The sequence below is a fragment of the Ursus arctos genome, unplaced genomic scaffold, assembly GCF_023065955.2.
Source record: "Ursus arctos isolate Adak ecotype North America unplaced genomic scaffold, UrsArc2.0 scaffold_26, whole genome shotgun sequence".
In the NCBI taxonomy this organism is placed as follows: Eukaryota; Metazoa; Chordata; class Mammalia; order Carnivora; family Ursidae; genus Ursus; species Ursus arctos.
The window spans coordinates 1,195,177-1,222,959 of NW_026622941.1; the positions used below are offsets into that span (position 1 = coordinate 1,195,177).

The following is a 27,783-nucleotide window of genomic DNA, read 5'->3' on the forward strand; positions in this document are numbered from 1 at the left end:
GAAGGGAACTCCTGCTTTGTGCTTTCATAAAGGTTTGGGGAGCGGGCAGCAGGAACTCGCCACCCCAGCCGGGCTTCCAGCTCCTCATCCACAGCCCTTCTGCTCACAAGCCTTGCATTTCTGCATTTCTGATTTGAGGCAGTAGAGGCACTCTTGAGTCAAAGTTGGTGAGAAAGTTGGTAAAAATTTTAGGCCCACAAGATTCTTTCTAGGAACAGCCTAGGCTCCTCTGTTTATGTATGTGGATGCTATTTACCATGATCACTCCCACCTTCAGCCCAAACTTCTCCCCCTCTTCCTAATTTCTCCACCCTTCATCATCAAGACACATAAGCAGTTGCCTATGGACAAATCTCCAGTCACCAGTGAAGAGCAGAGCGGTAAGGGTCCTGGCTGCAAGGCCTTTTGGATAGGGACTCACAGTGGGATATAAACGGTACATAGTCCCACTTACATGCACACCTAATCGAACTCAACTTCTCGAACCATACTTACCTTTTTTGCATGCATGGCTCTCTGGTGGTTTCTATTCTACTTTAGTCAGTTCTATTTCACTAAACAATGTCAGTTGCAATCCACTAAGTTGATTTCACAGTGTGCAGGGGGAGTAGCCTGCAGGCCAAGAAGACAGGTGCTTTCTAACCTCTTCATTTTACAGACATGGCCACTGCCTCTGTCCCTGGTATGATTCCACATGCTTTGAGGGCAGAGACTGTGTGGCCTTCCCTGCTCCTAGCATACTGGCTTTGACCCTTGGTACATGTGCAGGAAAATTTCTGACCAAAAACCTCCAAACCTTTCCTCTCATTTTCAACATGGTGTGCTCTCCCTATTATATTTTCTTCTTATCCAAATTGTACCCACTCTTGAAGACCCAGCTTCTGTTTGATCTTGTGCCAGGAGCCTGTTATCGGCAACTTGACCTCAACCTCCTCTGAGTGTCTTTCCCCTTCATTGCTTGCACCACTCTGTGAGTGAATCTCCACGCTATCTCCCTCTTCTGAGATGTTAACTGGTTTCTAAAATATCCTTGAGTGCCGAGGCCGGTTTATTCATGATCTAGCAGAGTGCCTGGATGCACCAAGCGCTCAGTAAGAGCCAAAATGGATTGAGGTGTATGCTTTTCCTGATTTCTAGGGTATGTGGCCATGTAAAAATTTGCAGTTTCTAAAAATCAAAAGGTTGAGGGGCTGGTCCTTCCTTATTATAAGATGGTTTTAGGAAAGCTTCTAAAACAATGCATCTTAAACTTTTTGAATGCAACCCACAGTCATAAATACATTTTATGAGACTCAGTACATGCATATATATATATTGGCAATTAAATATTTCACTAAATAACACCTTTGTGACATTGGATACACTATCTATTATCTTGTTCTAACCTATGCTATTCTGTATTATGCTATTTTTTTGTTTGTTTGTTTAAGTGCTGATCACGGCCTGGCCTTCTGGCACCTGGATGTGGTTTCTGGGGGGCAGACACAGAATTGCCTCTCGTATGTCTCCATTGATTCCAAAATCCTCTGCTCTTCAGCCCCCCAGGGAAACCATGCCCAGACTGGGGAAGAGGCTGGCTGAGGCTGCGGAGCCTGCGGGGTCGGACAATAAGGGGCCAGTAAGAAGACGAACCAAGACTAAGAACTCAGCAGAAGCATCAGCTCAAATGGATAACTCCAGCCCACAGAAGGCTTCAGCCTCTAAAGACGGTGGGCAGAACCTAAGCAGTTACTGGCTGATGACGTCAGAGCCAGGAAGCCGACTAGACAGAGGGAGAGGTGAAGCGCGGCACTGGGGATCATAAAGCACAGCCCAAGCAGACAGCAGGCTGGGATGGGCTTCGCACCTCCCAGGCCCAGAACTTCCTTGAAGCCCTGAAGCGGGAGGAAGAAGCCTTCTACCAGAGCAACTGTGAAGAACCAGGCATCGCAGGACTTGCGAAGCTTGTGCAGGAGGCTTGCCCAGACCACCCATAGTTTGAGAAGAACAATCCCTATTGTGACCCACCCAGCAAAGAAGGCAACCCCACACGGCCCACGGTGGAGGTACAGTTTGTTCAGACGATGAAGGGTTCCGTGACGCTGGTGGCTGAGCTCAAAACCCATCACCAAACCTGCAAAGCCGCTGGAGGCCCCTTAAAAAATAGGGCCCTTTCCACTCGCCGGAGACGTTGCATTCATCCCCTGACTCGAGAGGAGTTTGATTTTATTTTGAGGCTGGAGGAAAAGGCACCAAGCTAACTGGGACGGTGTGGCTGGCATGGGCAAGAGAAGTCAAGCTTTCGTAAGACAGAAGGTGTGAGGAGGCTTGCTTGTTAGGTTCATCTGGGGCTGTGTACATAGGTGGTTTTCTTGTACCTTTTTCAATAAAACACTAATATAAATGAAAGTGGAGATCATAATTAAGTAATGGGTCTAGACTCGTTTAAAAACCCTTCTCGTAAAAAATTCCAGCACTGACAAAAACCTCAGCCACTGTTTGTCAACAGTGCCCTCTGCTGGGTAGCTTTATTATAAGTAGTTTCATGAACATTTATTTGCCAAACTGAGTCTCACTATAAAATGTATTTATGAGTTGGTTTCAGTAAAAAAAAAAAAGTTTATAAAACAATGTTTTGAAGTCTTCCTGAAAGCACTGTATCATGAGGAACGGCCAGGCTAACCAGGGACAGTGTGTCTATGTGTGTATGTGTGTGTATGTGTATGTGTGTGTGTGGGTGTGGCGGGGGCATACATCCATCTCCTTCGTGAGGCGACAGAGGCTTTGCGGTTATTCCTCTGACATGCAATCTCCCCTTCCCCAAGTCCTGCCCAGAGGAGAGGTTCCAGGGAGCAGCCCTTCACCCCCAGACCCGGTCCCACATGTGGGCTAGCCTGGGGCGAAGGCAGCAGGGCTCACATCTCTGTGGAGATCAGGCTGGGCTCGCTGCAGTACTCGGTGTCTTCGCTCATCTTCACGTCATAGGTCTCGTCCTGAGAGACCTCCTCCTGACACACCATGGCTATCTGGCTCTCCCGGGAGTGGCACCTGAAGTGTCCAAGAGGGAGAAATGAAGTCAGAAACCGCCAACCCCCCCGCTCCCTCAGCAGGTGAGGCGTCACACACACTCACGCAGTGAACACGCGTGTGCACATGTGCCCACGCACTCTCCTCCCACAGTCGCTGACGAAGCAGCAGAGCCGTGGGAACAGTAAGATCAGGGTCAGGATGCCACGTGGAACAAGCATCTCTGGGTTAGGACCCAAGGAGATCTGAGTTCTGACCCCAATCCACTTGCCCTCTGGCATGAGTCACTGGCCCACCCCATGCCTCAGTATCCCTGTCAATAAAACTGAAACTGGAGTACGTATGCTCTGCTTGACTCAGAGGCTTGTCCTGAGTAACAAATGAAGTAACAGATGAGAAAGGTGGAAAGGACCAGCTTTTAGAACAGGGGCCTGGGCTGCGCTGTACAGGGTGGGGGGGGGGGGGGCTGAGAGGGCTGTCCTCTCCCTCTGCTAGAAAGAGCCGGGCCTTTGGGTGCTGGATGGGCAGAGTTCCTGGGGTCACATTTTGCCATGCCTTTGGAGTGACGGCACAGACAAGAAGCCTCACGTCGGCGGGTTTGTTCTCCTGGGCAGTGAGGCCGAGTCCCTGCTGAGTTCGAGACCCTCCTGCAGCAGGGTGTGCCCCGGCTTATTCTGCTTTCCCTCTGGGCCAGGGTCTTCTTAGCTCTGGCCCAGGTGTTCTTCCTTTTCCCGTCTGTGCCTCTTAGTACCTCCCTCAGTCTTTTTTCCTATAGATCCTGAATGCTGGGGCTCACTTTACTCCCAAACCCATGAAGGCTAGAGGGAAAGATCCCAGTTAATCCTCTCAGGCCGGGCGCTGGATAAGCACCCCAGATTTGACCTGGGGCCTGTGAGCTGTGGCAACTCAGGAAGCTACCCTCCCAGGTACCTACCCGGCTCTCTGGAGCAGGCCCTAACAAGTGGCTGCCCATTCCACAGTAAGGACAGATGAAATGTTGAAGGCTCTTGATGGGGTGGGAAGAGAGAGAGGTGAAAGGAGCTTTGGGGAGGCATAATGGGATGAGCTGGAGATGGAGAATGGCAGCAGGCAGGCAACACCACTTCTGGGGGGGTCACTGTGTGGGGGACATGCTGGCCCGTCCCCAGCAAAAGCAAGGCCAGTGCTGGGGGCACTGCACTTAACACGAGGGCTGAGACCCTAGGGCTACAACTTTGGTTAACTTGTTCCTCCTCCCCAAGCTGAAGCTTACTGCCTCAAGTGTCGTTTTTCCCACTGTGCAGGGAAGGGAGGGAGCCAATGTTCAGTGAGCATTTGCTATGTGCTAGGTGCTCAGCGTGTACCATAGTTCATGGACAGAGATATCTGTGGGGAGAGGAAGAAAATCCCCGGATGTCTCTCCCTACTTCCTCTCAAAAAACCACTCTCCCTTCATTCAATACAGAACACGGTTTAATAGGAAAATACCCTCTGAAGGAGGCATTAGTTCACACCGAGATGCTAATGATGGACCTTCCTAAAGGCTAATGAGCCTTCCTAAAGAAGACTTTTTGATAAGGGGAGCAAGGGAGAAAATGGCACTAGGGCCCAGTCCCTGAAGGTCGTAGGAAGTTTGCAGAAAAGGGAAGGACCACCAAGACAGGCATGGGCCAGCCATTTGAACTCTGATATTCTGCCCTGCAAAGCTAACCTTTCAGATCAGCATACAAAGTCCAGTGCTGAGCACGCTGCCCTGCCCTGCCCCTACAATATACATCTCTCGAGTAGAAGGACTAACCAGCCATTCTTCCAGACAGTAAGGTAGACTGAGGGCCAGTCTGACTTGGCTGTCCTCCAACACCATTAAAGGCCCAGGCACATAGGTGTCCATGGGCCCACTTGAAAGTGGGTGTTAAAAAGGGAAGTGAAAACCAGGGGGGCAGATACGCTGGCTCCTTAGATGGAAGCAGCTGCAGGACACTTGTCCAGAAAGACACTCACACATCACAACTATTTTCTAAGCTCGTGAGCAGGAGAAATCTGCCCAAGAACACGGCCTGCTGTGGTGGGGGTGCTGTCCTGCTCTGGAAGAGCAGCTCCACTACGGTTGAGGTGACAAGATGCGGGGGGGCCTGTCCTCTCCCACCCGGTCTTTGGAACTGAAAGCTGTTGATAGAAACAGGGAGGAGACCCTTTAGGCCCAGGCTGTGCTTCTGGAGGCCCAGAGCATGGCTGTAGGCACCTACATCCCAGTATACCATAGCAATGCATCCTGGAGCACCAGGGAGCAGAGAGTGGGGAGAAAAGCATGCGTCAGGCGGTGGGAGATCAAACTACCAGGAATGATCCTACACGGGGGCAGAATGGGCAAGTGCTACGGTGAAGGGCCTCCTGCCACCAAAATGCCCCTCCCAAGAGGGTTGAGAAGCATGTAAAGGAGAGGTGGTAGTTCCATTCCCGTCCCAACTAGGCCAAAGGCCAGGTCTGCGCAGACTTGGGAAAGGCTGGGGGAAGAGAGTCTGTTGTGTAGCCAGGATGCCAACATCCTGGGGATTGGGGGCCTGGGCTCCTCTGCTTGGGTAGCATGAGAGAGCACAGGAGGCTCTGTCCAGAGGTGTGCATCAACAGGACACTTGATGACCATCGGGGCCATGGTGCCTTCCCCCAAGGGTGGCTGCCACATTTAATCAAGGGCAAGAATGGGAGGCAGCATTTGCCTATCTCTTGATGGGGTCTGGGGCAGCAGCCTCCAACCCAGCTCGAGGGGCGAGTGGTAGGCCTGGGGGCCAAACTCTACCCCCCATCCACTCTGGGCTGCAGTGTGTGGGGCCTCTGTGCACGGGCCCTGGATGCCCCACCCTCCTGCTTACCTCTTGGAGCTGAGCTTCCATGCTGCCTCCTGTACCCGGACGGCAGGAGACAAGGGGGGCCCATGGCCCTCCACGGTGCTGACCGCGCTGGGGTAACCAGCGGGGCGGGGGAAGCGGCCCAGGGCAGTGTTGTTGGCATTGTTGATGTTGGCGTTGGAGCCAGTGGACGAGTAGCTGCTGGGGGTGAAAGTGGAGTCCACCAGTTTCTCGTGGGATGGCGACTCGGTGTCGCCTTGGCTGTTAGCCGCCTTGTTGATGTGCAGTGGGCGCTGGGTGGTGAAGGTCTGGGGGAAGGCGCTCCGGCCGTCGCTTTGGTAGTAGGTGACGTGGTTGCCGAACAGGCCACCGGCCCTCTGTAGGCAAGATGGGAGGGGTGGGTGGAGGAGAAAGCCCTCTCAGCTACCTCTCCTTCTCGGCCAAGACACGAAAGGTTGTCCGCCTTCCAGAGAGCACAGCCACACCAGGCAGCTCATGGCAGATGGGGAACTCTTCACCCCAGTGGCCTGGCAGCTGGAGAGGGAGGGACCCAGACAGTCCCCCTCTGAAACTGCTGGGGGACTGGTAAGGGACAGGACCTCTTGCAGGAAGCAGTCAGGCCGGAAGGCTGCTGCCCTGGGACTTTCTAAGGAACCCCCTGAGGACTGGGATTGAGTTTCAAGAACCACTGTAGGATGGCAATCCTTAGTTGCATCCAGTTGCTCAGCTTGGCAGCTGTAAGGCACTGGGAGGGCTGAGGGGTGGGGAAAGGGACCAAGAGATTCTAATGAGAATTTTAAAAACAGAGATCCGACTGGCTTACTGAGCTAGAAACTATGTTGGCCAAATGGTTTTGAAAATAAGGATGACGCATTGACTCCATTAATTATATTATGGCCTTCTCTCCCCCTGGCGATTCTTAGAGATTTCAAATCAGGACCCAGTGTTTTTTTCCCAACATTCTTTCTTTGTCCTGGGGCGAGTGGGCAAGTAGCTATCTGCAAGTTGGTCTGTGGGGTCTCGCTGGGGCAGTGTTAACTTGGTGCTGTGTCCCTGAGGCCATTCAGTGATGGACATTTCACAGTGATGAGGATGAGGATGGTGATGACAGGACAGCCACAAGCAGGGCAGGCCGTCCTCCCTCCCAGTGTCTCCACAGCCAAGGACCCTTGCTTCTGGGCTGGCAGGGGCGGCTGTGAGCAGGGCCCCGGCGCGATGTTGGTCGGTGGCTTCTCCCTCACTTTGGAGGGATTTTAGCCAAATACCTTTGGGGTTAGCAGGGACCACGGTGAATGGAGAGAGCGGGATATAAAGTTCCACTATTCTGGCAGAGTCAGGTTTGGTTTCTACCGAAAACTGATGTTCAGCCTCCATAACCAGGAAAGGAGGGGGAAGGAAGGCTGGAGGGGACTTTCGTGATCGGGAGTACACATGCTTTCTCTCAAGAGGACAATGCCCTTGGGGTCCACTCCTCTGCTGCCTTGTGGGAACATAAACTGGATTCTCTGATTTTTTAAAGAGAAGTCAGAGGTCTAGGTTTTTATTTGAATGTGCTGGATTCCTGAATGTTGCCAAACAAAATTCGTCTGCAGGTTAGATGTGGCCAAAAGTGGCCCCACTGCTTTGCAGCTTCTAATGTAGAAGGTTCTCCTAGGAAACATTTCCCTGAAGAAAATGGCTCCTTCCCTCTTTCTCTGAGAGCCTGTGACGCTCTGGGAGCTGCCATGTCCTGGGAGCCCAGGCTTGAGATGGGGTGAGACTTGGAGAAGGCAGAGGGATCAGAAGTATCTGAGTGGGAAGAGCTTGGAATCTGTCAGAGAGCTCAGGGCTTTCTCCCTGGGTTTTCCGGGCAGAGCACCAGCCCACCCTCTTGCTTCCAGCTGAACGTTATAAAGGTAAGTGAGTGTTCCTGTGGCATCCACCTACCCTGAAGATGTCGTCTTCGGAGGCAGCAGACACAGCCTCCTTCATGGCCTTGTCCAGCTCCTCTTCAGCCGTCAGATCCCCAGAGATGGCCCGTCGGATCTCAGGCCCGATGTCATGCAGCGTGCGCAAGCCGGCCTGAAACCCAGAGGGACACCCAGCCACCTGACGCGCTGCCCCTCCATAAGGCAGGTGAGCCTCCTGAGCGTTTAACTGTGTGCTAACCAGGGATGTGCTTCGGGACCTCTCTTGTCTGCCCCGGACTGGAAGAATCCATTTCTCCACTCAGGAAGGATAAAGGCACATTAGGAGGGGCCATGAAGCAGGCAGGACTGGGGAGGCAGGGTGTGTGGGAGGCAGTGGGTCGCCCCCTTACACACACACCTTTGGAAAGGCTTGGAGCTCTCCAAAAGTTTCCTTCTGGAGGGACCTGGCCTCCAGCCCATAGCTGAAAGACTTAACTCTTGGCCAGACGCTGGAAGATGACCAGGCCCTTCTTTAGGGTGTGGACCCCCCTCCTCACCCCTTACCTGTAGGGACAGGGCGTTCCTCTGGGAGGGCTTGCCCACTAGGCCCTGCTCTTTGCGCTTCTTGAATTTCCGGAAATACTCTTGGATCAGGAAAGTAGCATAAAACTTGCCAACTGTGACCTCGTCATCTGAGACAAGAGAAGAGAGGACAGAGGGGAGGTAAAGGGGGGAATTCAGCTGGGCTTCCCTTTATTTAATTAATTAATTAATTTATTTTTTAGCATCCAAACTTTCTGAAGTTTTTTAAACTTTTTTTAAAGAGGTAGTCCATTCACATGGTTCAGAAAGACAAAAATATATTACAAGATGTACTGTGAAAAGTCTCTCTCCCACCCCTCCCCATCCAGAGTTACCACCTTTTAATAGATAACCTTGCTAAAATTAGCTTCTTGAGTATTTTTCCAGAGTGTTTCTGCAAATGCTTTCTGCAAATAAGCAAACATAATCTTAGCTCCTCTTTTTTTTTAAACAGAAGTAGCCTATTATCAAAATTATTTTCCACCTTGCTTAAAAAAAAGGTGTAAAAAAACTTTAAAAAAGTTAAAAAAAAACGTAACTGACGTTGCTAACTAATTTTTATTTGATTCCAAAACTTGAGGAGCCCATCATAAATTGACCAACCCCCTTGGTGCAAACAGGTCTGGTTAAAGATGGAGTTTGGTGGAAGGAGCACCTTATTCTCTAAGTTTGGGTTTTGCTTTCAACCAGACTGATTGGGTTTTCTTATCATGTGGCTCGGTTGGGTCCCTGCTGGGCTGGACCCCCAAGTTACACATGACATAGTCAGCCTCTGTGCTGGGAACGAACCAGGTGGTGGAGAAGCCAATGAGTCTCCAAGAAGAACACTGCATGCCCTGTGAGTAGCCTCTTGGCTCCATCTTCTTCTCAGGGAAATGGGCCCAGGAGACAGCTGGTAGGTTAGGCATAGGGGCCTGTGATGGTTCTCCTACTCCTAGTTGTCCCTTAAGAATAGCCAAGTCCATAGCAGTGGTGACCTTCCACATGGTAAACACTTCATTCCCATGTGGGAGAGAAAACCCGAGTCCCCTGTCTAGGGTAGTCAGTGAGGAAGAGCTGAAGGTCAGAAAGGGCTTGGAGTTCTGTTGTGTCCCCTAGACCTGGGTTTGAATTCTGAATCTGCCAGGTACTCACCCTATAGCCTTGGGTCAGCTACATAGTTTCTAAGAATTTCAGTTTCTTTTCTTTTCTTTTTCTTTTTTTTTTTAATTTGGCAGAGAGAGAGAGAGAGAGACAGCAAGAGAGGGAACACAAGCAGGGGGAGTGGGAGAGGAAGAAGCAGGCTCCCAGCGGAGGAGCCCGATGCGGGGCTCGATCCCAGGACTTTGGGATCATGCCCGGAGCTGAAGGCAGATGCTTAACGACTGAGCCACCCAGGCGCCCCAGAATTTCAGTTTCTTGAGCAAACTTTACAGAAATGTTATATGGATTAAATAAGGTATGCAAAACGTCATGTGGTGCTAGACTTGTCTAGGTGACTTTTCACTGAGCTCCAGGCCTGCTTCCCTTTGGGAAGTGTTTTCAACAGGGCTGGTGTCACATTTTAAGGAGTATTTTGAGAATGTGTGGGGCTTTCTTGGTTCTAACAGTGGGCTACTGGCATTAGGTGGTTCCAGATGTGTCCCTTACAACACAGCCATGTTTTGCACAACAAGTGATAGATTTGTACTCTGCTAGATGTCCATGTGGGGAAATAACCTGTTTACGATTACCTGAACTAAGACCCTAACTTCATTTTACATATGAACAGAAAATAATTTTTTGCCTGGTTTTAATACATCCAGAATTTCCCAGGAATAATCGATGGAAAGACCATACTTTGCTTTGTTTCCACTTGACCAAGAGGGCTTTACGTTTTGGAAAATTGTATGCCTGATGGCAATGCTCCTTGTGATATCTGAGTCACCTGCCGCATCTGACCCGCTTATAGCAGTCTGCATTTGTTCTATGTATGTGCATGTACATATGTATGCATATGTATCCATATGTGTGTATATTATATTAATATACTTAGTTGTCCCTTACTTCAAAGTGACAAATACAAAATGTCAACAATAGTCAATTTTGTCTTAGTTCCTTTAAACACACCTTATCATAAATGGATGCATGAAAGTATTTTATCAGTTAACTGCAAATTCTAGTACAGTGCTGTAACCCATAGTGTCTGAGCATGTATATACTGAAAAACATTTGACTTTAATGTATTTTATATTAAAGTGTTATATATATATTTTTAATGATTTTATTTATTTGCTTGAGAGAGAAAGAGAGAGAGAGAGAGAGAGAGAGCAAGCACAAGCAGGAGGGAGGCAGAGGGAGAGGGAGAAGCAAGTTCCCTGCTGAGCTGGGAGCCTGATTCTGGACTTGATCCCAGGATCCTGGGATCATGACCTGAACCGAAGGCAGTCACTTAACTGACTGAGCCACCCAGGCGCCCCAAGTTAAAGCGTTATATTAATATTTTGGAAATTATATCTGTAGGGAGGTTATAATTTTCATTTAGGATAGTAGTGGGGACATTATAAACTGTTGGTTATGAAAAGGGGCTCTGGGTTTGAGAGGTAGAGAAACACTGCCCTAGGTAAAATGAAAAGAATTTCAACCAAGAGGGGATCTCAGGGGATTCTTTTTCCAGGTCCCCATTATTTCCATAGCAACCAGCCTAGTAGTTTATGGGGAATTCTCTACTTTGCAGAGTTTCCTTAGAAGTTCTGCCAAACCTCTAAGCATCAAGTGGTCTTGCCTGGTCTATGAAATGTATGATTTTACCAGATTTCCAACCTGACATCCTGTATCTGAGTTTGTGAAGCCATGACACTCTCGTCCCTTTCAACCAATAGGGCTTCTGAGCCCCACAGGAAGGGCGGGGAAAAAGCAGGCTTCCCACAAGCCTTGGGGACTCAGAAACCAGGCAAGATCCCGGGAGCACTCACCACCTGCTGGGGGCACCACTTGGTCCAACAGCTTCATGCTGGTCCGCTTCCATATCTTCTTGATTATGGCCCGCAGCTCCTCATTGGCTTGTTCTAGGTTCCCTGAGGGGAGGGAGATGCAAGGCTGAAAAATGATCATCAGCCCCTTGAGGGCCCACCCAAGAGGGATCCATGGGCTGTGTCCCCCCATGCAGAGTGAGAAGCTCCTGCCCCACAGAAAGCCCTGGTCCATCAGCTTCGCTTTCTTTCTCTCCAGTCTGCCTAATGTCATCTCCATCTTTTTTCTTTGTATTGTTCTCCATGCTTTTACTTCCCCCTCCCTCCATTCCCTGTCCAGTGTCATTCCTTTTCCCTTCCTCCCTGCCTGCTGCTCGGGCCAGCCAGTGGTGACCCTTCATCCCCACACGCTGCTTCCTCGTGAGTGGCCCTTGGAGTGGACCAGATAGTCTGGTCTGACTGAGCTCAACTGCCACGCGCCAGAGAGCATGAGGGTGGTGCCTGGCACTTCTCACAGGGCTCCATGGGTGATCGAGTTTGCCCCCGCACAGAGCATCCATACGTGGGGGGACCTTGGTGTCAAAGCTCTTTGCTGCGTCTCCTGTGGGGAAGAGGTGGCAAAACCTCGGTGTAGAAGCAGGAATCTAAACACACTGGAGTCTGTTTTGGAGCTTCTCTGGGTCTACTTTCTCCACTGGTAAAGCAGGCTTAATCTGATGCCTATCCCATGCAGACACTGGGACACTGGTGGTATAGCAGCTGTAAGAGAAGTTGTGGTGGGCAGTAGTCTAAGATCACCCTGAGCTATCTCCCACACCACTGATACATACATAACCTTCATGGTCCCTGTGGGTCCATGGTCCCTGGACTATAATGGATTTTACCCCTGTGATTAGATTAGATTATGTGGCTCCTTTTGCCTTAGGATAGGGAGATTATCTAGGTGGACCTGACCTAATCACATGAACTCTTTAAAAGTAGAGAGTTCTTAGGTGCAAACTTCCAGTTAGAAAATAAATAAATCATGGGATGCATGGTGACTATGGTTAATAGAACCATACTGCACGTTGGATAGTTGCTAAGAGAGTAAGTCTTAAAAGTTCTCATCACACACAAATTTGTAACTATATATGGTGATGGGAGTTAATCAGATTTACTGTGGTGATCATTTCTTTTAAAAAAAATTTTTTTTATTACGTTATGTTAGTCACCGTACAGTACGGTGATCATTTCTTTTTTTTTTTTAAAGATTTTTTATTTATTTGACAGATATAGAGACAGCCAGCGAGAGAGGGAACACAAGCAGGGGGAGTGGGAGAGGAAGAAGCAGGCTCATAGCGGAGGAGCCTGATGTGGGGCTCGATCCCATAACGCCGGGATCACGCCCTGAGCCGAAGGCTGACGCCTTAACCGCTGTGCCACCCAGGTGCCCCACGGTGATCATTTCTTAATATATACAAATATGGATCATTATGTTGTACATCTGAAACTAATATAATGTTATATGTCAATTATACTTCAATACAAAATAAAAACAAAACTAATAAGAAAGTACTATATGAAGGAGGTCAAGGGTAAAAGTAGAGATTTGTCTCCAGTTGGGAGCAGAGGAATGAGAGGCAACTGCTATTGCCTGGGAGAAAGCACGTGCCAGTGTTGTGACTTGAACGGAGAGAGGCAGCCTCTGGGGGCTCAGTGGTTCCCACCTGAGAGCCAGTCCTACAACAGCAAGAAATGAATTCCTCCAAAAACCCAAATGAGATATGAGCCTCTGGAAGAGGACACATCCTGATCAGTATCCTGATTTTGGCTTTGTAAGACCTTTAGCAGAGAACTCAGCTATTCCATGGCGGGACCCCTGACCTACAGAACTGTGCGCTAACAACTAGGTGTTGTTCAAACTGAAGAATTTGTGGTAATTGGTTCCACAGCCATAGGAAACCAATACAGGGGTGTTTACTGTTACTACATGGGGGAAGCAGTACGGTAGAGAGCTCTGGTGTTACACTGTCTGAGGTGAAATCTGCCCAGTGGCCACACCAGAGAGGCTCCCAACAGGAGTAAGCAGAGGTGGCAATGGAGGGAGAGTGATGCACTCCTGAGTCCCCTGTCGGATACAAATAGTACCTGGAGCCAGAGGACGATCCTGGGTATTCCAGTTATGGAGGCAATCCTGCGTGGTTAAATTCCCTTCCTGGTTAAGGTAGTTAGTGGTTTCCGACATACGCAATGAAAGAGTCCTAATTAAAATAATACTCAAATATGCTTATCTTCTGCAGTGGGCTGAATAGTGTCCTCACCAAATTCATCCCCACATGGAACCTTAGCATGTGGCCTTAGCTGGAAACAGGGTCTTTGCAGATGTTATTAGTTAAGATGAAGTTGTACTTTATTAGAGTGGACCCTACATCCAATACTACTGGTATCTGTATAAGAAGAGGAGAAGACACACAGAGACACACAGGGAAGAAGGCCATGTGAAGATGGTGGCAGAGACTGGAGTGATACTCCTATGGCCAAGGAACGCCAAGCACAGCTGGCCCCCACCAGAAGCTAGAAGAGAGGCATGGGACAGTTTTTCCCTTGAGCCTCTGGGAGGAACAAACCCCACCGATACTTCTCCCATTCAGCAGGTTGCCTTTTCATTATGTTGGTTTCCTTCACTGTGTGAAACTTTACTTTGATGCAATCTCATTTGTTTATTTTAGCTTTTTGTCCTTGCCTGAGGAGACTGGTCTAAAAACATTGCTAAGACCGACGAAAAGAACTTACTGCCTATATTTTCTCCTAGGAGTTTTATGGTTTCAGGTCTTATTTCAAGTTTTCAATCCATTTAATTTTCGTGTATTTTTGTGTATGGTGTGAGACAGTGGTCTGGTTTTATTCTTTTGCAGGTAGCTGTCCAATGTACCCAACACTGTTTATTGGAAAGACTTCCTCATTGTATATTCTTGTCTCTTTTGTCATAGGTTAATTGGCCACATACGTGTGGGTTTTTTCCTAGGTTCTCTATTCTATTCTATTCCATTGATCTATGAGTCTGTGTTCATGCCAGTACCATACTGTTTTGATTAATATAGCTTTGTAGTATAGTTTGGAATCATGGAGCATGATACCTCCAGCTTTGTTCTTCTTTTTCAAAATTGCTCTGGCTATTTGGATTTTTTTTTTTTGTCCATACACATTTTGGGATACTTTGTTCTAGTTCTGTGAAAAATGCCATTGGTATTTTGATAGGGATTACACTTGAATATGTAGATTGCTTTGGGTAGTATGGACATTTTAATAATTTTAATTCTTCCAATCCATGAACACAAAATATCTTTTCATTTATTCATGTCTTCAATTTCTTTCATCAATGTTTTTTTAAATAAAGATTTTATTTATTTATTCGAGAGAGAGCACACAAGTGGGGGGAGGAGCAGAGGGAGAGGGAGAAGGAGAAGCAGATCCCCTGCTGAGCAGGGAGCCTGACGTGGGGCTCCATCCCAGGACTCTGAGAACATGATCTGAGCCAAAGGCAGACGCTTAACTGACTGAGCCACACAGGTGCCCCTCTTTCATCAATGTTTTAAACAGTATTCAGAGTACAGGTCTTTTACATCCTTGGTTAAATTTATTCATAGGTATTTCATTATTTTTGATGCAATTGTAAATGAAATTGTTTTCTTACCTTTTTTCCTGATAGTTATTAGTGTACAGAAACACTGATTTCTATGTGTTCTGTTGCATCCTGTGACTTTGCTGAATTCATTTATTAGTTCTAACAGATTTTGGTGGAGCCTTCAGGGTTTTCTCTGTATAGTATCATGTCATCTGCAAATAGTGAGTTTTACTTTTTCCTGTCCAATTTGGATGTCTTTTCTTTTTCTTGCCTAATTGCTTCCAGTACTATGTTGAATAAAAGTGGTAAGAGTGGACATACTTGTCTTGTGACTGATCTTACAAGAAAAGCTGAAAGCTTTTCACAATTGAGTATGATGTTAGCTGTGGGCTTGTCATATGCGGCCTTTATTATGTTGAGATACATTCTTTCTATAACTACTTTGTTGAGAGGTTTTTTTTTTTTATCATAAATGGATGTTGAATTTTGTCAAATGCTTTTTCTGCATCTATTGAGATGATCATATGATTTTATCCTTTGTTTTGTTACTGTGAGATATTGCATGGATTAATTTGTGGATGTGGAAGCATCCTCGAATCTCTGAAATAAATCTCACTTGATTGTGGCATGTGATCCTTTTAATGTATTGTTGAGTTTGGTTTGCTAATACTTTGTTAGGATTTTTACATCTATATTATCAGAGATATTGGCCTGTCATTTTCTTTCTTGTGGTACTTTTGTCTGGTTTTGGTATCAGGGTAATGCTGGCCTTGTAAAGTAAGTTTGGAAGACTTCCTTCCTCTTCAATCTTTCAGAATAATTTGAGAATAGGTACTAACTTTTCTTTAAATGGTAGAGTTGACCTGTGAAACTGTCTGGTCCTGGACTTTTGTTTTTTTGGGAGTTTAAAAATTGCTGTTTCAATTTTATTACTTGTAATCGGTCTATTCAGATTTTCTATTTTCTTGAGTGTGATTCAGTCTTGGAAAGTTATGTATTTCTGGGAATTTATCCATTTCTTTATAGTTCTCCAATTGGTTGGTGTATAATTGTAGTAATCTCTTAACCTTTGTATTTCTGTGGTGTCAGTTGTAAGTTTTCCTTCATTTCTGATTTTATTTATTTGGGTCCTCTCTTTTTTTCTCTTGAGTTTGGCTATTGATTTTATTGATCTTTTCAAAGAACCAGCTCCTGGGATGCCTGGGTGGCTCAGTCGGTTAAGCATCTGCCTTCGGCTCAGGTAATGATCCCAGGGTCCTGGGATCAAGGCCCACATTGGGCTCCCTGCTGAGCCGGGAGCTTGCTTCTCCCTCTGTCTGCGGCTCCCTCTGCTTGAGCTCTCTCTCTGACAAATACGAAAGTAAAATCTTAAAAAAAAAAAAAAAAGAAGAACCAGCTTACTTTTATTATCTTTTCTTTTTTAATCTCTATTTCATTTATTTCCACTCTGGTCTTTATTATTTCCTTCCCTCTACTAATGTTGGGCTTTGTTCCTTTTTTTTAAAAAAGAGTTCCTCTAGGTATAAAGTCAGATGGTTTATTTGGGATTTTTCTTGTTTCTTGAGGTAGGTCTGTATCATTGTGAACTTCCTTCTTAGAACAGCTTTTGTTGCATTCCACAGATTTTGGAAAGTTGTGTCTCCATTTTTGTTTGTCTCAAGGTATTTTAAAAAATTTCCTCTTTGATTTCTTTGTTGACCCACTGGTTGTTTAGTAACATATTGTTCAGTCTCCACATGTCTTTTTTGTTTCCAGTTTTCTTGTAATTAATTTCCAGTTTCATACCATTGTGGTTTGAAAAGCTGCTTGATATGATATCAATCTTCTTGAATTTATTAAGACTTGTTTTGTGGCCTAACTATCCTGGAAAACATTCCATGTGCACTTGAATAGAAAGTGTATTCTGCTGTTTTGGATGAAATGTTCCATATATATCTATTAAATCCTTCTGGCCTAATGTGTCATTTAAGGCCAGTATTTCTCTGAATGATTTATCCATTGGTTAAGGGGAATATTAAAATTCCCTACTATTATTGTATTACTGTTAATTTCTCCCCTTACGTCTATTAATATTTTCTTTATATTTTTAAATGTTCCTATGTTGGGTGCATAAATAGTGACAAATGCTATATCCTCTTCTTGGATTTCATTACATAATGCTCTTCTTTGTCTTTTTTTATAGTCTTTGTTTTAAAGTCTATTTTGTCTGATTTGAGTATTGCTTCACCAGCTTTCTTTTTGTTTCCTTTTCCATGGAATATCCTTTTCCCCTCTCCTCACTTTCATTCTCTGTGTGGCTTTAGATCTAAAATGAGTCTCTTATAGGCAGGATATAAATGGGTCTTGTTTTTTTTAAAATCTATTCAGCCACCCTATGTCTTTTGACGGGAGCATTTAGTCCATTTAATTTAATGTAATTATTAATAGGCATGTACTTACTGTCATTTGGTCAGTTGTTTTCTGGTTGTTATTGCAATTCTTCTGTTTTTTTTCTCTTCTCTTTATTTTTTGTTTATCTATTGCAGGTTTTGGTTTGCTGTTACCACAAGGTTCATATATATTGACCTATATACGTAGCAGTCTATTTTAAACTAATAGTCACTTTGGTTTGAACGCATTCTAAAAGCACTACATTTATACTGCCCTCCCCCAACATTTTATGTTTCTAACATACTATTTGACATCTTGTAATTAAAAAAAAATATTTTTAAAGATTTATTTATTTATTTGAGAGAGAGAGAAAAAGAGAGAGCGAGAGAGTAAGGGGAGGGGCAGAGGGAGAGGGAGAGAGAGAATCTCAAGAAGATTTCTTGCTGAGTGTGGAGCCCTATGTGGGGCTTGATCTCATGACCATGAGATCATGCCCTGAGCCAAAATCAAGAGTCCGACACTTAACCAACTGAACCACCCAGGCACCTCTGATATCTTTTAATTCTGTGTATTCCTTAACTACTTACTGTAGTTATACTTAAATTATTATTTTTGTCTTTTAATCTTCATACTATCCTTTTAAGCGGTTGATTTACTGCCTTTACCAAATGTTTTCCTTCACCAGTGAGTTTTTTCTTTTATATATTTTCTTATTTCCAGCTATAGCTTTTTCTTTTTTGCTGAAAGAAAGCCTTTTAACATTTCTGGTAAGGTTGCTTTAGTGGTGATGAATTTCTTTAACTTTTGCTTGTCTAGGAAATTCTCTCTCCTTCAATTCTGAATGATTACCTTGCCAGGTAGAGTATTCTTGGTTGGCAGTTTTTTCTTTCAGTACTTTGAATATTTTATTCCACTCACTTCTGCCGTACAAAATTTATGCTGAAAGATATGCTGATTGTCTTATGGGGGTTCTTTTGTACATAACAAGTTGTTTTTCTCTTGCTGCTTTAAAAATTCTCTCCTTGTCTTTAACTTTTGACAATTTAATTATAATATTCCTTGGTGTGGGTCTTTTTGGGTTCATCTTGCGTAGGGCTTTTTGTACTTCCTAGACCTGGATGTCTGTTTCTTTCCCCAAGTTAGGGAAATTTTCAGCCATTATTTCTTCAAATAAGTTCAAATAATTTCAAATAAACCACCCCACTCCTTTCAAAACCCCTGTAATGGGAATGTTAGTACTCCTGATATTGTTCTAGAAGTTCTTAAAACTATTCTCATTTTTATTAACATATACTGTATTATTAGTTTCAGAGGTAGAATTTAGTGATTCATCAGTTGCACACAACATCCAGTGCCTTCTTTAATGCCCATCACCCAGTTACCTCATCCCCTCACCCACCTCTCCTCCAGCAACTCTCAGTTTGTTTCCTATGATTAAGAGTCTATTATGATTTGGCTCCCTCTCTATTTTCATCTTATTTTTCCTTCCCTTCCTTGATGTTCATCAATTTTGTTTCTTAAATTCCACGTATGAGTGAGATCATATGGTATTTGTCTTTCTCTGACTGACTTATTTCACTCAGCATAATACACTCTAGCTCTATCTGTGGCATTGCAAATGGCAAGCGTTCATTCTTTTTGATGGCTGAGTAATATTCCATTATATATCTATGGCACATCTTCTTTATTCATTCATCTGTTGATGGACATCTGGGCTCTTTCCATAGTTTGGCTATTGTGGACATTGCTGCTATAAACATTGGGGTGCATTGAATCACTATGTTTGTATCCTTTAGATAAATACCTAGTAGCACAATTGCTGGGTTGTAGGGTAGTTCTATTTTTAACTTTTTGAGGAACCTCCATACTGTTTTCCAGAGTGGCTGCCCCAGTTTGCATTCCCACCAACAGTGCAAGAGGGTTCCCCTTTCTCCACATCCTCACCAACAACCTTTGTTTCCTGAGTTGTTCATTTGCCATTCTGACTGATGTGAGGTGGTATCTCATTGTGGTTTTGATTTGTATTTCTCTGATGATGAGCATTTTTTCATGTGTCTGTTGGCCATCTGTATGTCTTCTTTGGAGAAATGTCAATTCATGTCTTCTGCCCGTTTCTTGACTGGATTTTTTATTTTTTGGGTGTAGAATTTGATAAGTTCTTTGTAGATTTTGGATACTAGCCCTTTATCAGATATGTCCTTTGTAAATATCTTCTCCCATTCTGTAGGCTGCCTTTTAGTTTTGTTGGTTGTTTCCTTTGCTGTGCAAAAGCTTTTTATCTTGATGCGGTCCCAATAGTCATTTTTGCTTTTGTTTCTCTTGCCTTTGGAGATGTGTCTAGCAAGAAGTTGCTGCGGCTGAGGTAAAAAAGGTTGCTACCTGTGTTCTCTTCTAGGATTTTGATGGATTCCTGTCTCACATTTAGATCTTTCATCTATTTTGAGTTTATTTTTGTGTATGGTGTAAGGAAGTCGTCCAGTTTCATTCTTTTGCATGTGGCTGTCCAATTTTCTCAACACCATTTGTTGAAGAGATTGTCTTTTTCTACTGAATATTCTTTCCTGCTTTGTTGAAGATTAGTTGACCATAGAGTTGAGGGTCCATTTCTGGGTTCTCTATTCTGTTCCGTGGATCTATGTGTCTATGTGTCTGTTTTTGTGCCAGTACCATTCTGTCTTGATGATTACAGCTTTGGAATACAGCTTGAAGTCTGGAATTGTAATGCTTCCAGCTTTGGTTTTCTTTTTCAACATTCCTTTGACGATTCAGGGTCTTTTCTGGTTCCATACAAATTCTAGGATTGTTTGTTCCGGCTCTATAAAAACACTGATGGTATTTTGGTAGGGATTGCATTGAATGTGCAGATTGCTTTGGGTAGCATAGACACTTTAATAATATTTGTTCTTCCAACCCATGAACATGGAATGTTTTTCCATTTCTTTGTGTCTTCCTCAATTTCTTTCATAAGTGCTTTACAGTCTTCAGAGTACAGATCCTCTTTGGTTAGGTTTATTTCTAAGTATCTTATGGGTTTTGGTGCAATTGTAAATGGGATTGATTCCTTGATTTTTCTTTCTTCTGCTTCATTGTTAGTGTATAGAAATGCAACTCATTTCTGTGCATTGAATTTGTATCCTGCCACTTTGCTGAATTCCTGTATCAGTTCTAGCAATTTTTGGGTGGAGTCTTTTGGGTTTTCTACACAGAATATCATGTCATCTGTGAAGAGTGAAAGATTGATTTTTGCCAATTTGGATGCCTTTTTATTTCTTTTTGTTGTCTGATTGCTGAGGCTAGGAATTCCAGTACCATGTTGAACAACAGTGGTGAGAGTGGACATTCCTGTTGTGTTCCTGACCTTAGGGGAAAAGCTCTAAGTTATTCCCCATTGAGGAAGATATTTGCTGTGGGTTTTTATGTACGGCTATTATGATATTGAGGTATGTTTCCTCTATCACTACATTGAAGAGAATTTTTTTTAAAGATTTTATTTATTTATGTGATAGAGAGACAGCCAGCGAGAGAGGGAACACAGCAGAGGAGTGGGAGAGGAAGAAGCAGGCTCCCAGTGGAGGAGCCCGATGTGGGACTCGATCCCGGAATGCCAGGATCACGCCCTGAGCAGACGCTTAACGACTGCGCTACCCAGGCGCCCCAGAGTTTTTTTTTTTTTTTTTAATCAGGAAAGGATGTTGTATTTGTCAAATGCTTTTTCTGCATCTATTGAGAGGATCAGATGGTTCTTGTCTTTTCTTTTATTAATGTGGTGCATCACACTGATTGATTTGTGGATGTTGAACCATCCCTGCGGCCCAGGAATAAATCCCTTTTGGTCGTGGTGAATAATCCTTTTGATGTACTGCTGGGTCCTATTAGCTAGTATCTTGGTGAGAAGTTTTGCATCCATGTTCATCAGGGATATAGATCTATAATTCTCCCTTTTGGTGGGGTCTTTGTCTGGTTTTGAGATCAAGATAATTCTGGCCTCATAGAATGAGTTTGGAAGTTTTCTTTCCATTTCATTTTTTTCTTTTTCAAACAGCTTCAGAAGAATGGGTATTAATTCTTCTTTAAATGTTTGTTAGAATTCTGCTGGGAGGCCATCTGGCCCTGGACTCTGGTTTTGGGGAGATTTTTGATTACTGATTCAATTTCTTTGCTGGTTATGGGCCTGTTCAGGTTTTGTATTTCTTCCTGTTTCAGTTTTGGTAATTTATATGTTTCTAGGAATACATCCATTTCTTCCAGATAGTCTAAGTTGTTGGCATATAATTGCTCATAATATTCTTTTATAATTGTTTGTATTTTGTCAGTGTTGGTTGTGATCTCTCCTCTTCCATTCATGATTTTATTTGTTCGGGTCCTTTCTCTTTTCTTTTTTGATAAGTCTGGCTAGGGTTTGTCAATTTTATTCTTTCAAAGAACCAGCTCCTAGTTTTGTTGATCTGTTCTACTGTTTTTTTTTTTTTTAATTTCTATATCATTGATCTCTGCTCTAATCTTTATTACTTCTCTTCTCCTGCTGGATTTAGGCTTTATTTGCTGTTCTTTTTCCAGCTCCTTTAGGTGTAAGTTTAGGTTGTGTATTTGAGAGTTTTCTTTTTTTTTGAGAAAGGCCTGTATTGCTATATACTTCCATCTTAGGACCACCTTTGCTGCATCCCAAAGGTTCTGAACTGTCATGTTTTCACTTTCATTTGCTTCTATGTATTTTTTTTAATTCGTTTTTAATTTCATGGTTGACCCTTTCATTCTTTAGTTAGGATGCTCTTTCACCTCCATGTGTTTGTGTCGCTTCCAATTTTTTTTTTCTTGTGATTGAGTTCAAGTTTTAAAGCACTATGTTCTGAAAATATGCGTGGTATAATCTCAGTCTTTTTATACCAGTTGAGACCTGATTGGTGACCCAGTATGTGACCTCTTCTGGAGAATGTTCCATGTGCACTCAAGAAGAATGTGTATTCTGTTGCTTTAGGATGAAATGCTCTGAATATACCTGTGAAATCCATCTGATCCAGTGTGTCAATCAAAGCCCTTGTTTCTTTTTTGATCTTCTGCTTAGATGATCTGTCCATTGCTGTGACTGGGGTGTTAAAGTCCCCTACTATTGTATTATTATCAATGTGTTTCTTTAATTTTGGTATTAATTGGTTTATATAATTGGCTGTTCCCAAATTAGGGGTATAAATATTTACAGTTGTTAGATCTTCTTGTTGGATAGACCCTTTTATTATGATAAAGTGTCCTTCTTCATCTCTTATTACAGTCTTGGTTTAAAATCTAGTTTGTCTGATACTCCAGCTTTCTTTTGATGTCCATTAGAATGATAAATGGTCCTCCACCCTCTCACTTTGAATCTGGAGGTGTCTTTGGGTCTAGAATGAGTCTCTTGTAGACAGCATATTGATGGGTCTTGTTTTTTTATTATCCAATCTGATACTTTATATCTTTTGATTGGAACATTTAGTCCCTTTACATTCACAGTAATTACTGAAAGATCTGAATTTAGTGCCATACCTATAAAGTCACTGGCTCTGTAGATTGTCTCTGTTCTTTTCTGGTCTTTGTTACTTTTGGGCTCTCTCTTCATTGAAAGGATCCCCTTTAATATTTCTTGCAGGGCTGGTTTAGTGTTCACAAATACTTTTAGTTTTGTTTATTCTGGACAGTCTTTATTTCTCCTTCTACTTTGAATGACAGCCTCGCTGGATAAAGTATTCTTGGCTTCATATTTTCCCATTTAGCACAATGAATATATCATGCCAGTCCTTTCTGGCCTGCCAGGTCTCTCTGGACAGGTCTGCTGCTAGCCTTATGCTTCTACCCTTGTAAGTTAAGAACCTTTTGTCCCAAGCTGCTTTCAGGATTTTCTCTTTATCTCTGAAATTTGCAAGCTACACTATTTTATGTTGAGGTGTTGATTTATTTTTATTGATTTTCAGTGGGGTTCCCTGTGCTGTCTGGACTTGAATGCTTGTTTCCTTCCCCAGATTAAGGAAGTTAAAACTATTCTCATTTTAAAACTTCTTTTTTCTTTTTGCTGTTCTGACTGGGTGATTTCCACTGTTCTGTCTTTCAGATTGCCAATCCATTCTTCTGTATCGTCTAATCTGCTGTTGATTACTAGTGTATTTCTCAATTCGATTGTTGTATTCTTCAGCTCTGTGACTCCTGTTTGGTACTTTCTATATTTTCTGACTCTTTGTTGAAGTTCTCACTGTGCTCCTCCATTCTTCTCCTGGGTTTGGTGAGCATCTTTATGACCATTACTTTGAACTCCACTTGGTCTGATAAATTACCTGTCTCCATTTCATCAGGGTTTCCCCCCCCTGGGGTTTCACCTTGTTCTTTCATTTAGAACATATTCTTCTGTCTCTTCATTTTGTTTGATTTTCAGTGTTAGCCTCTACAAATTAGGCGGAATAGCCACCTTTCCCAGTCTTAAGGAGCAGCCTTGTGTAGGAACATCTCCTGTGTACATTGTGTGTGCCTGGAAGCTTTGGCTGGCTGGCTGGAGCTGAAGCCAGCATGGCCTGGGGGAGTCCAGGAGCACACTATGCCTGGTCTACCCTGATGGAATGGCTAGAACTGGAGCAGGCACTGGCCAGGGGTGGCCTGGGGTGCACTGAGACTGGAGACCACCTTGGTGGGGTGGTAGAAGCTGGGGCGGGCATGGATGGAGGGCTACCTTGGGGAGAGCTGGTGTGGACTAAGGGCCTGGGGCTCACTGGAGTAACCAAAGCTGACCAACTAGAGCACCTGGACTCTGCTCCCATCTGCACTATCAAGGTGGAGGGGAATGTAAACAATTGTGCTTATTGGTACCTCCAACCTGGAAGAGAGTTCCAGTAGTTCCCTTTCCCCTGCCATTAAGTGGATGTAAATGGATTTCCTTCACTTATAGTCTTGTTGCCCTTCAAGCCACTGTTTTTCCTGTGTCCCAGGATGGGTGAGCTTGGGTATAGGGCCCTCAGTGCTATCCTTCCTCACTGCAGGTTGTAACATTGGTTTTTTGGGGGAAGGTTTCCCATGGTTACCATGTCTTCATCTTTCCTACCATTTTCTGTGTGGTCCCTCTTTGTTGTATAGAAGTTGTTCAATCAGCACTCAGTTCTTCAGGATGAATTGTTCTATATGTGGGTGTAGATTTAGTGTGTCCTTGAGAGGAGGTGAGTTCAGGGTCTTCCTATGCCAGCATGTTGGACTGTCTCCCTCAGCCTTTGTTTCTCTTTAGCTCAGCAGCATAACTTGAACTATTTTAAGATTAGCTCATTATTTTAACATGTATCTTGCTGGCCTGGTTCCTGTTTTCCCTCATTTTAGATATTTCTATTATTTTCTGGAAGGATTTAACTGAGAAAAGGCACTTCTCTGCTGGATTATTCACTGAAGTGAATTTCCACACATCATTATCTTTCTTATTTTACAAATGAAGGAGCTGAAGTAGAGAGAGAATAAATGATTTATTACATTTTAAACAAACTTCAACAGCTGAATCAGAGGCAGGTGGTCTTCTGACCACAATCTACAAAACACTATCATAAGCTAGAAGTTCTTAGAGAGCGATCACATCTTCTTAGGTACATTCTATATAGCTTTTTCCACAGAGCGGTTCAGAAATACTTATCAGTTACAAGGACAGCAGGTTACCTCAGCCAAGGCTGCTGCTGGCCAATAGGGTACCTTTGTGCAAACCAGAAGGCATCCCTTCAGGTGAACACAGCTCTGAGGAAGCATGGCCCAACCAGTAGAGCATAGGTGAGATCTTAACCCACAGCCTCTGGCTGGCTGAGCACCTTGATCCAGGTACAGCCTGTACAATTGTATGTGACGACTTTGACCATAGTCAGCATTTGCCAATATGACCCCGTTCTACAGTTCTAATTTAAAAAGGAAGTTAAGCATTTGAGAGATCCACACAGTCAGTAAAATTCCATTTAGTTGGGGCTTAGCCCTGCTTTAGGTAACGCTCATCACCTTCTGCTTTTTTAACTATAAGCTATGACTTCAAGATATCACCCAGAATAATTTCTAGAAATTAATGGAAGGCTAGAATTCAAAATAAATAAGCTAGAGACCAGCAGGCCATTCAAGGAGCAAAGGAAACAAAAGTAGGTTGGGCTTCCTCAGCATCCCTGGATGTGAAGTTATCACTGAACCACTGCTCTGATGCTACATGGAATGGGAAGATCCTGGCAGCATTTCTGCAAGCTGTTTGGTTAGTCTGCTAGATCTTCAGAATGGCTCTCCCAGTGGCCCTCAGATGACACTTACCTTCTGTTTTGATTCGCAGGGCTGTCCGGACCAGGGCAAACAGGGTGGCATTGAACATGACTGTCCCATCACTGTTCAGAGGCATGTTCATGGAGACCAGGCGCTGGAGGGGGAAGAGGAGGCAAAGCTGGTGATTATAGCAAACAGTTCTCGAAGGACCTACGGAGCCACCAGGGCAGGAGAATGCTGGGAGGGTGCCTTGAAACTTGTGTGCATGTGTCAGGAGCAGGAAGGGGTTTGAGGCATGGGTCATTAAAATGTATTCAAAACCTGTTTTGGGGGAAACCTTAGGTCTGCTATAAGTACTCTCACCCTTCCACATAGGGTGAGGGAGGAATAGAACTTGTTCTTATTAGACCCTTGCGTCCACAAAAGGATGTTAAGCTCACCCAACCCCTCCTCAGCTCAAATGTCCACTCAGGCATTTGTGTGTGCTCTCTACTGGCAACAAAGAACAGCTGCATGCCAGGCTCTTGCCAGAAGCCCACCTGCCAGCCAGCATTCATTCAAAGCCTGATAAGAGAGATAGTAATGGCAGGTTTGCATACAGGAGTTGCAGTGTATCCTCTTTTCTGTATATTGAAAAATAGACCTCTGCATCAAGCTGGGTCAAAAGCTTGTTGGCTGGATAGGATTGACCTTTTCCCTCCTTCCTCATCACCCAAAATTGCTGCCGTTGCATTGTGCCCTGGTGTGGGGCCCTCAGCACACACCAGAATAATTATGAGAAAGAACACCATGAAAGTCATTCTGGCATTTGCTCTCAAGATGTGGTCAAAGATGTTATTTGTTAGATCACATGGTGTCCCCCTATTAATCATAGTGCCAAGAAGAGTTATAATTTTCCTGAGTGACTGGATCTTCTTGACTCTCATGGTCAGTGTGAATTGTGGAGCAGTCACTGGGAAGCTGAACACCCAATTGGTAGCCTGTCCAGGCCCATCTGGAGACCATGATGGATGCACTATCATCTCATGCAGGCCACACTTGTCCTTGCTCTTTTGTTCATTGTGCTTTGACATTACATTTAATTTGTGCTTTTTCCCCCTCATATCTTCTATAACCTTGGAAATATGCTAAAATCTTTTTTTTTTGGAACATAGTGGAGATATAAGTGAGAAAAAACTGAGTAAAACAGAGCACAATTCAATTCTCCATTTCCCATTAGTGGATTATCCATAGTTGAATTTTTCTATTTGTGCTTCTTCTATGCAGCTCTCTGAACTCACTTCCCCCAACTCTTTTCATCTCACAGTGATTCTCACAATACAGAATGGTGGAAATGGGAATTAAAAGAAGAGGGGATAGAGTAGAAGCAATACTCTTTGGCAACTGTGGGGCTACCTGATTGGGATTACAGTGAGGTAAGAGAGGTGCCTGGGCACACAATTTAAGGGGTTGCTCAGTCTCAAGGTCATAAGAGGGCCACATGAGCAAGAGTTGGGTCTAAAGAACCTAGGATGCTTGTCTTTAACTTTTATGGGGTCATAGACTCACTTAGAAATCTGATGAACATGATAGATCCTCTCCCTGGTAAAATTTGTGAGTGTTTCAGTGATTTTGTACACAACTTTAGGGCTTTCCAGGTCCCTAAAGCTGATGAATGGACCCTTTAATAGCCCTTTGATCCCAGGAAGAGAACCTCTAACCCATCCGTCCTTGGCTGGAAGTCTTCCAGGATGCCTAGGTGGTACAGTCTGATGGGACTGGGCATGTGATCTGTTGGATCATGAGGCATTCACCTCAGTTTTCCTTTATAGAGTCTGAGGATTTGTTGTTGGAAGGAACCTTAAAATGTAATCTGGCTCAGGCTCATTTCTTTAGCACACAAAATATTATTGTCATGCCCTTAAAGGATCAATGGCCTGACTAAAGTCACAAGACAAACAGGCTTCTTCCCTCCCATATTTTCTTTTTCCCCGGTGAACCCAGGTCATCACTTACTTTGCAAGCCACGCGGTGAGGGCACAGCTTCCCAAAACCCAGTGGGGGCTGGATCCGTCGAAGCAGGGTCACCACATCTAGGTGCTTGATACGACCCCTAAAAGAGGAAGGTGAGGAGGGAAAGATCAGTCAGAGGGCCATGGTCTCAGCCTGCAGCCCACGACTCATGTATCAGGCTCTTCATAGCCGTCGCCCTATTGGTCAAACTCAGTGCAGAGTTGCAGAATTGCATGGTAAAACTCCAAAACCAATATATACATGTTTAGATTTTAATGAGCAACTTTCCAGCAGTGCTATGTTCAACGTGGAAGGGACTTTAGGTAGTTCAATGAGATTCTCACATATACTTGCTGCTGCAA

The 27,783-nt window shown here is 44.3% G+C and overlaps 1 protein-coding gene and 1 pseudogene across 3 annotated transcripts in view; one reads left to right on the forward strand and one right to left on the reverse strand.

Annotated features, from left to right (window-relative positions):
• Nucleotides 1-27,783, reverse strand: part of CACNA1C (calcium voltage-gated channel subunit alpha1 C) — a 646,718-nt gene that overhangs the window by 12,255 nt on the left and 606,680 nt on the right. For all 3 annotated transcript variants that reach the window (XM_057319003.1, XM_057319002.1, XM_057319004.1), the window contains 7 exons: nt 27,425-27,521; nt 25,481-25,583; nt 11,236-11,337; nt 8,285-8,412; nt 7,758-7,892; nt 5,856-6,208; nt 2,899-3,027 (listed from right to left, as the gene is read on the reverse strand). In XM_057319003.1, the coding sequence (XP_057174986.1) occupies nt 2,899-3,027; nt 5,856-6,208; nt 7,758-7,892; nt 8,285-8,412; nt 11,236-11,337; nt 25,481-25,583; nt 27,425-27,521 (1,047 nt within the window). The remainder of the gene's footprint in view (nt 1-2,898; nt 3,028-5,855; nt 6,209-7,757; nt 7,893-8,284; nt 8,413-11,235; nt 11,338-25,480; nt 25,584-27,424; nt 27,522-27,783) is intronic.
• LOC113258050 (thymocyte nuclear protein 1-like) lies at nt 1,553-2,240 on the forward strand (annotated as a pseudogene).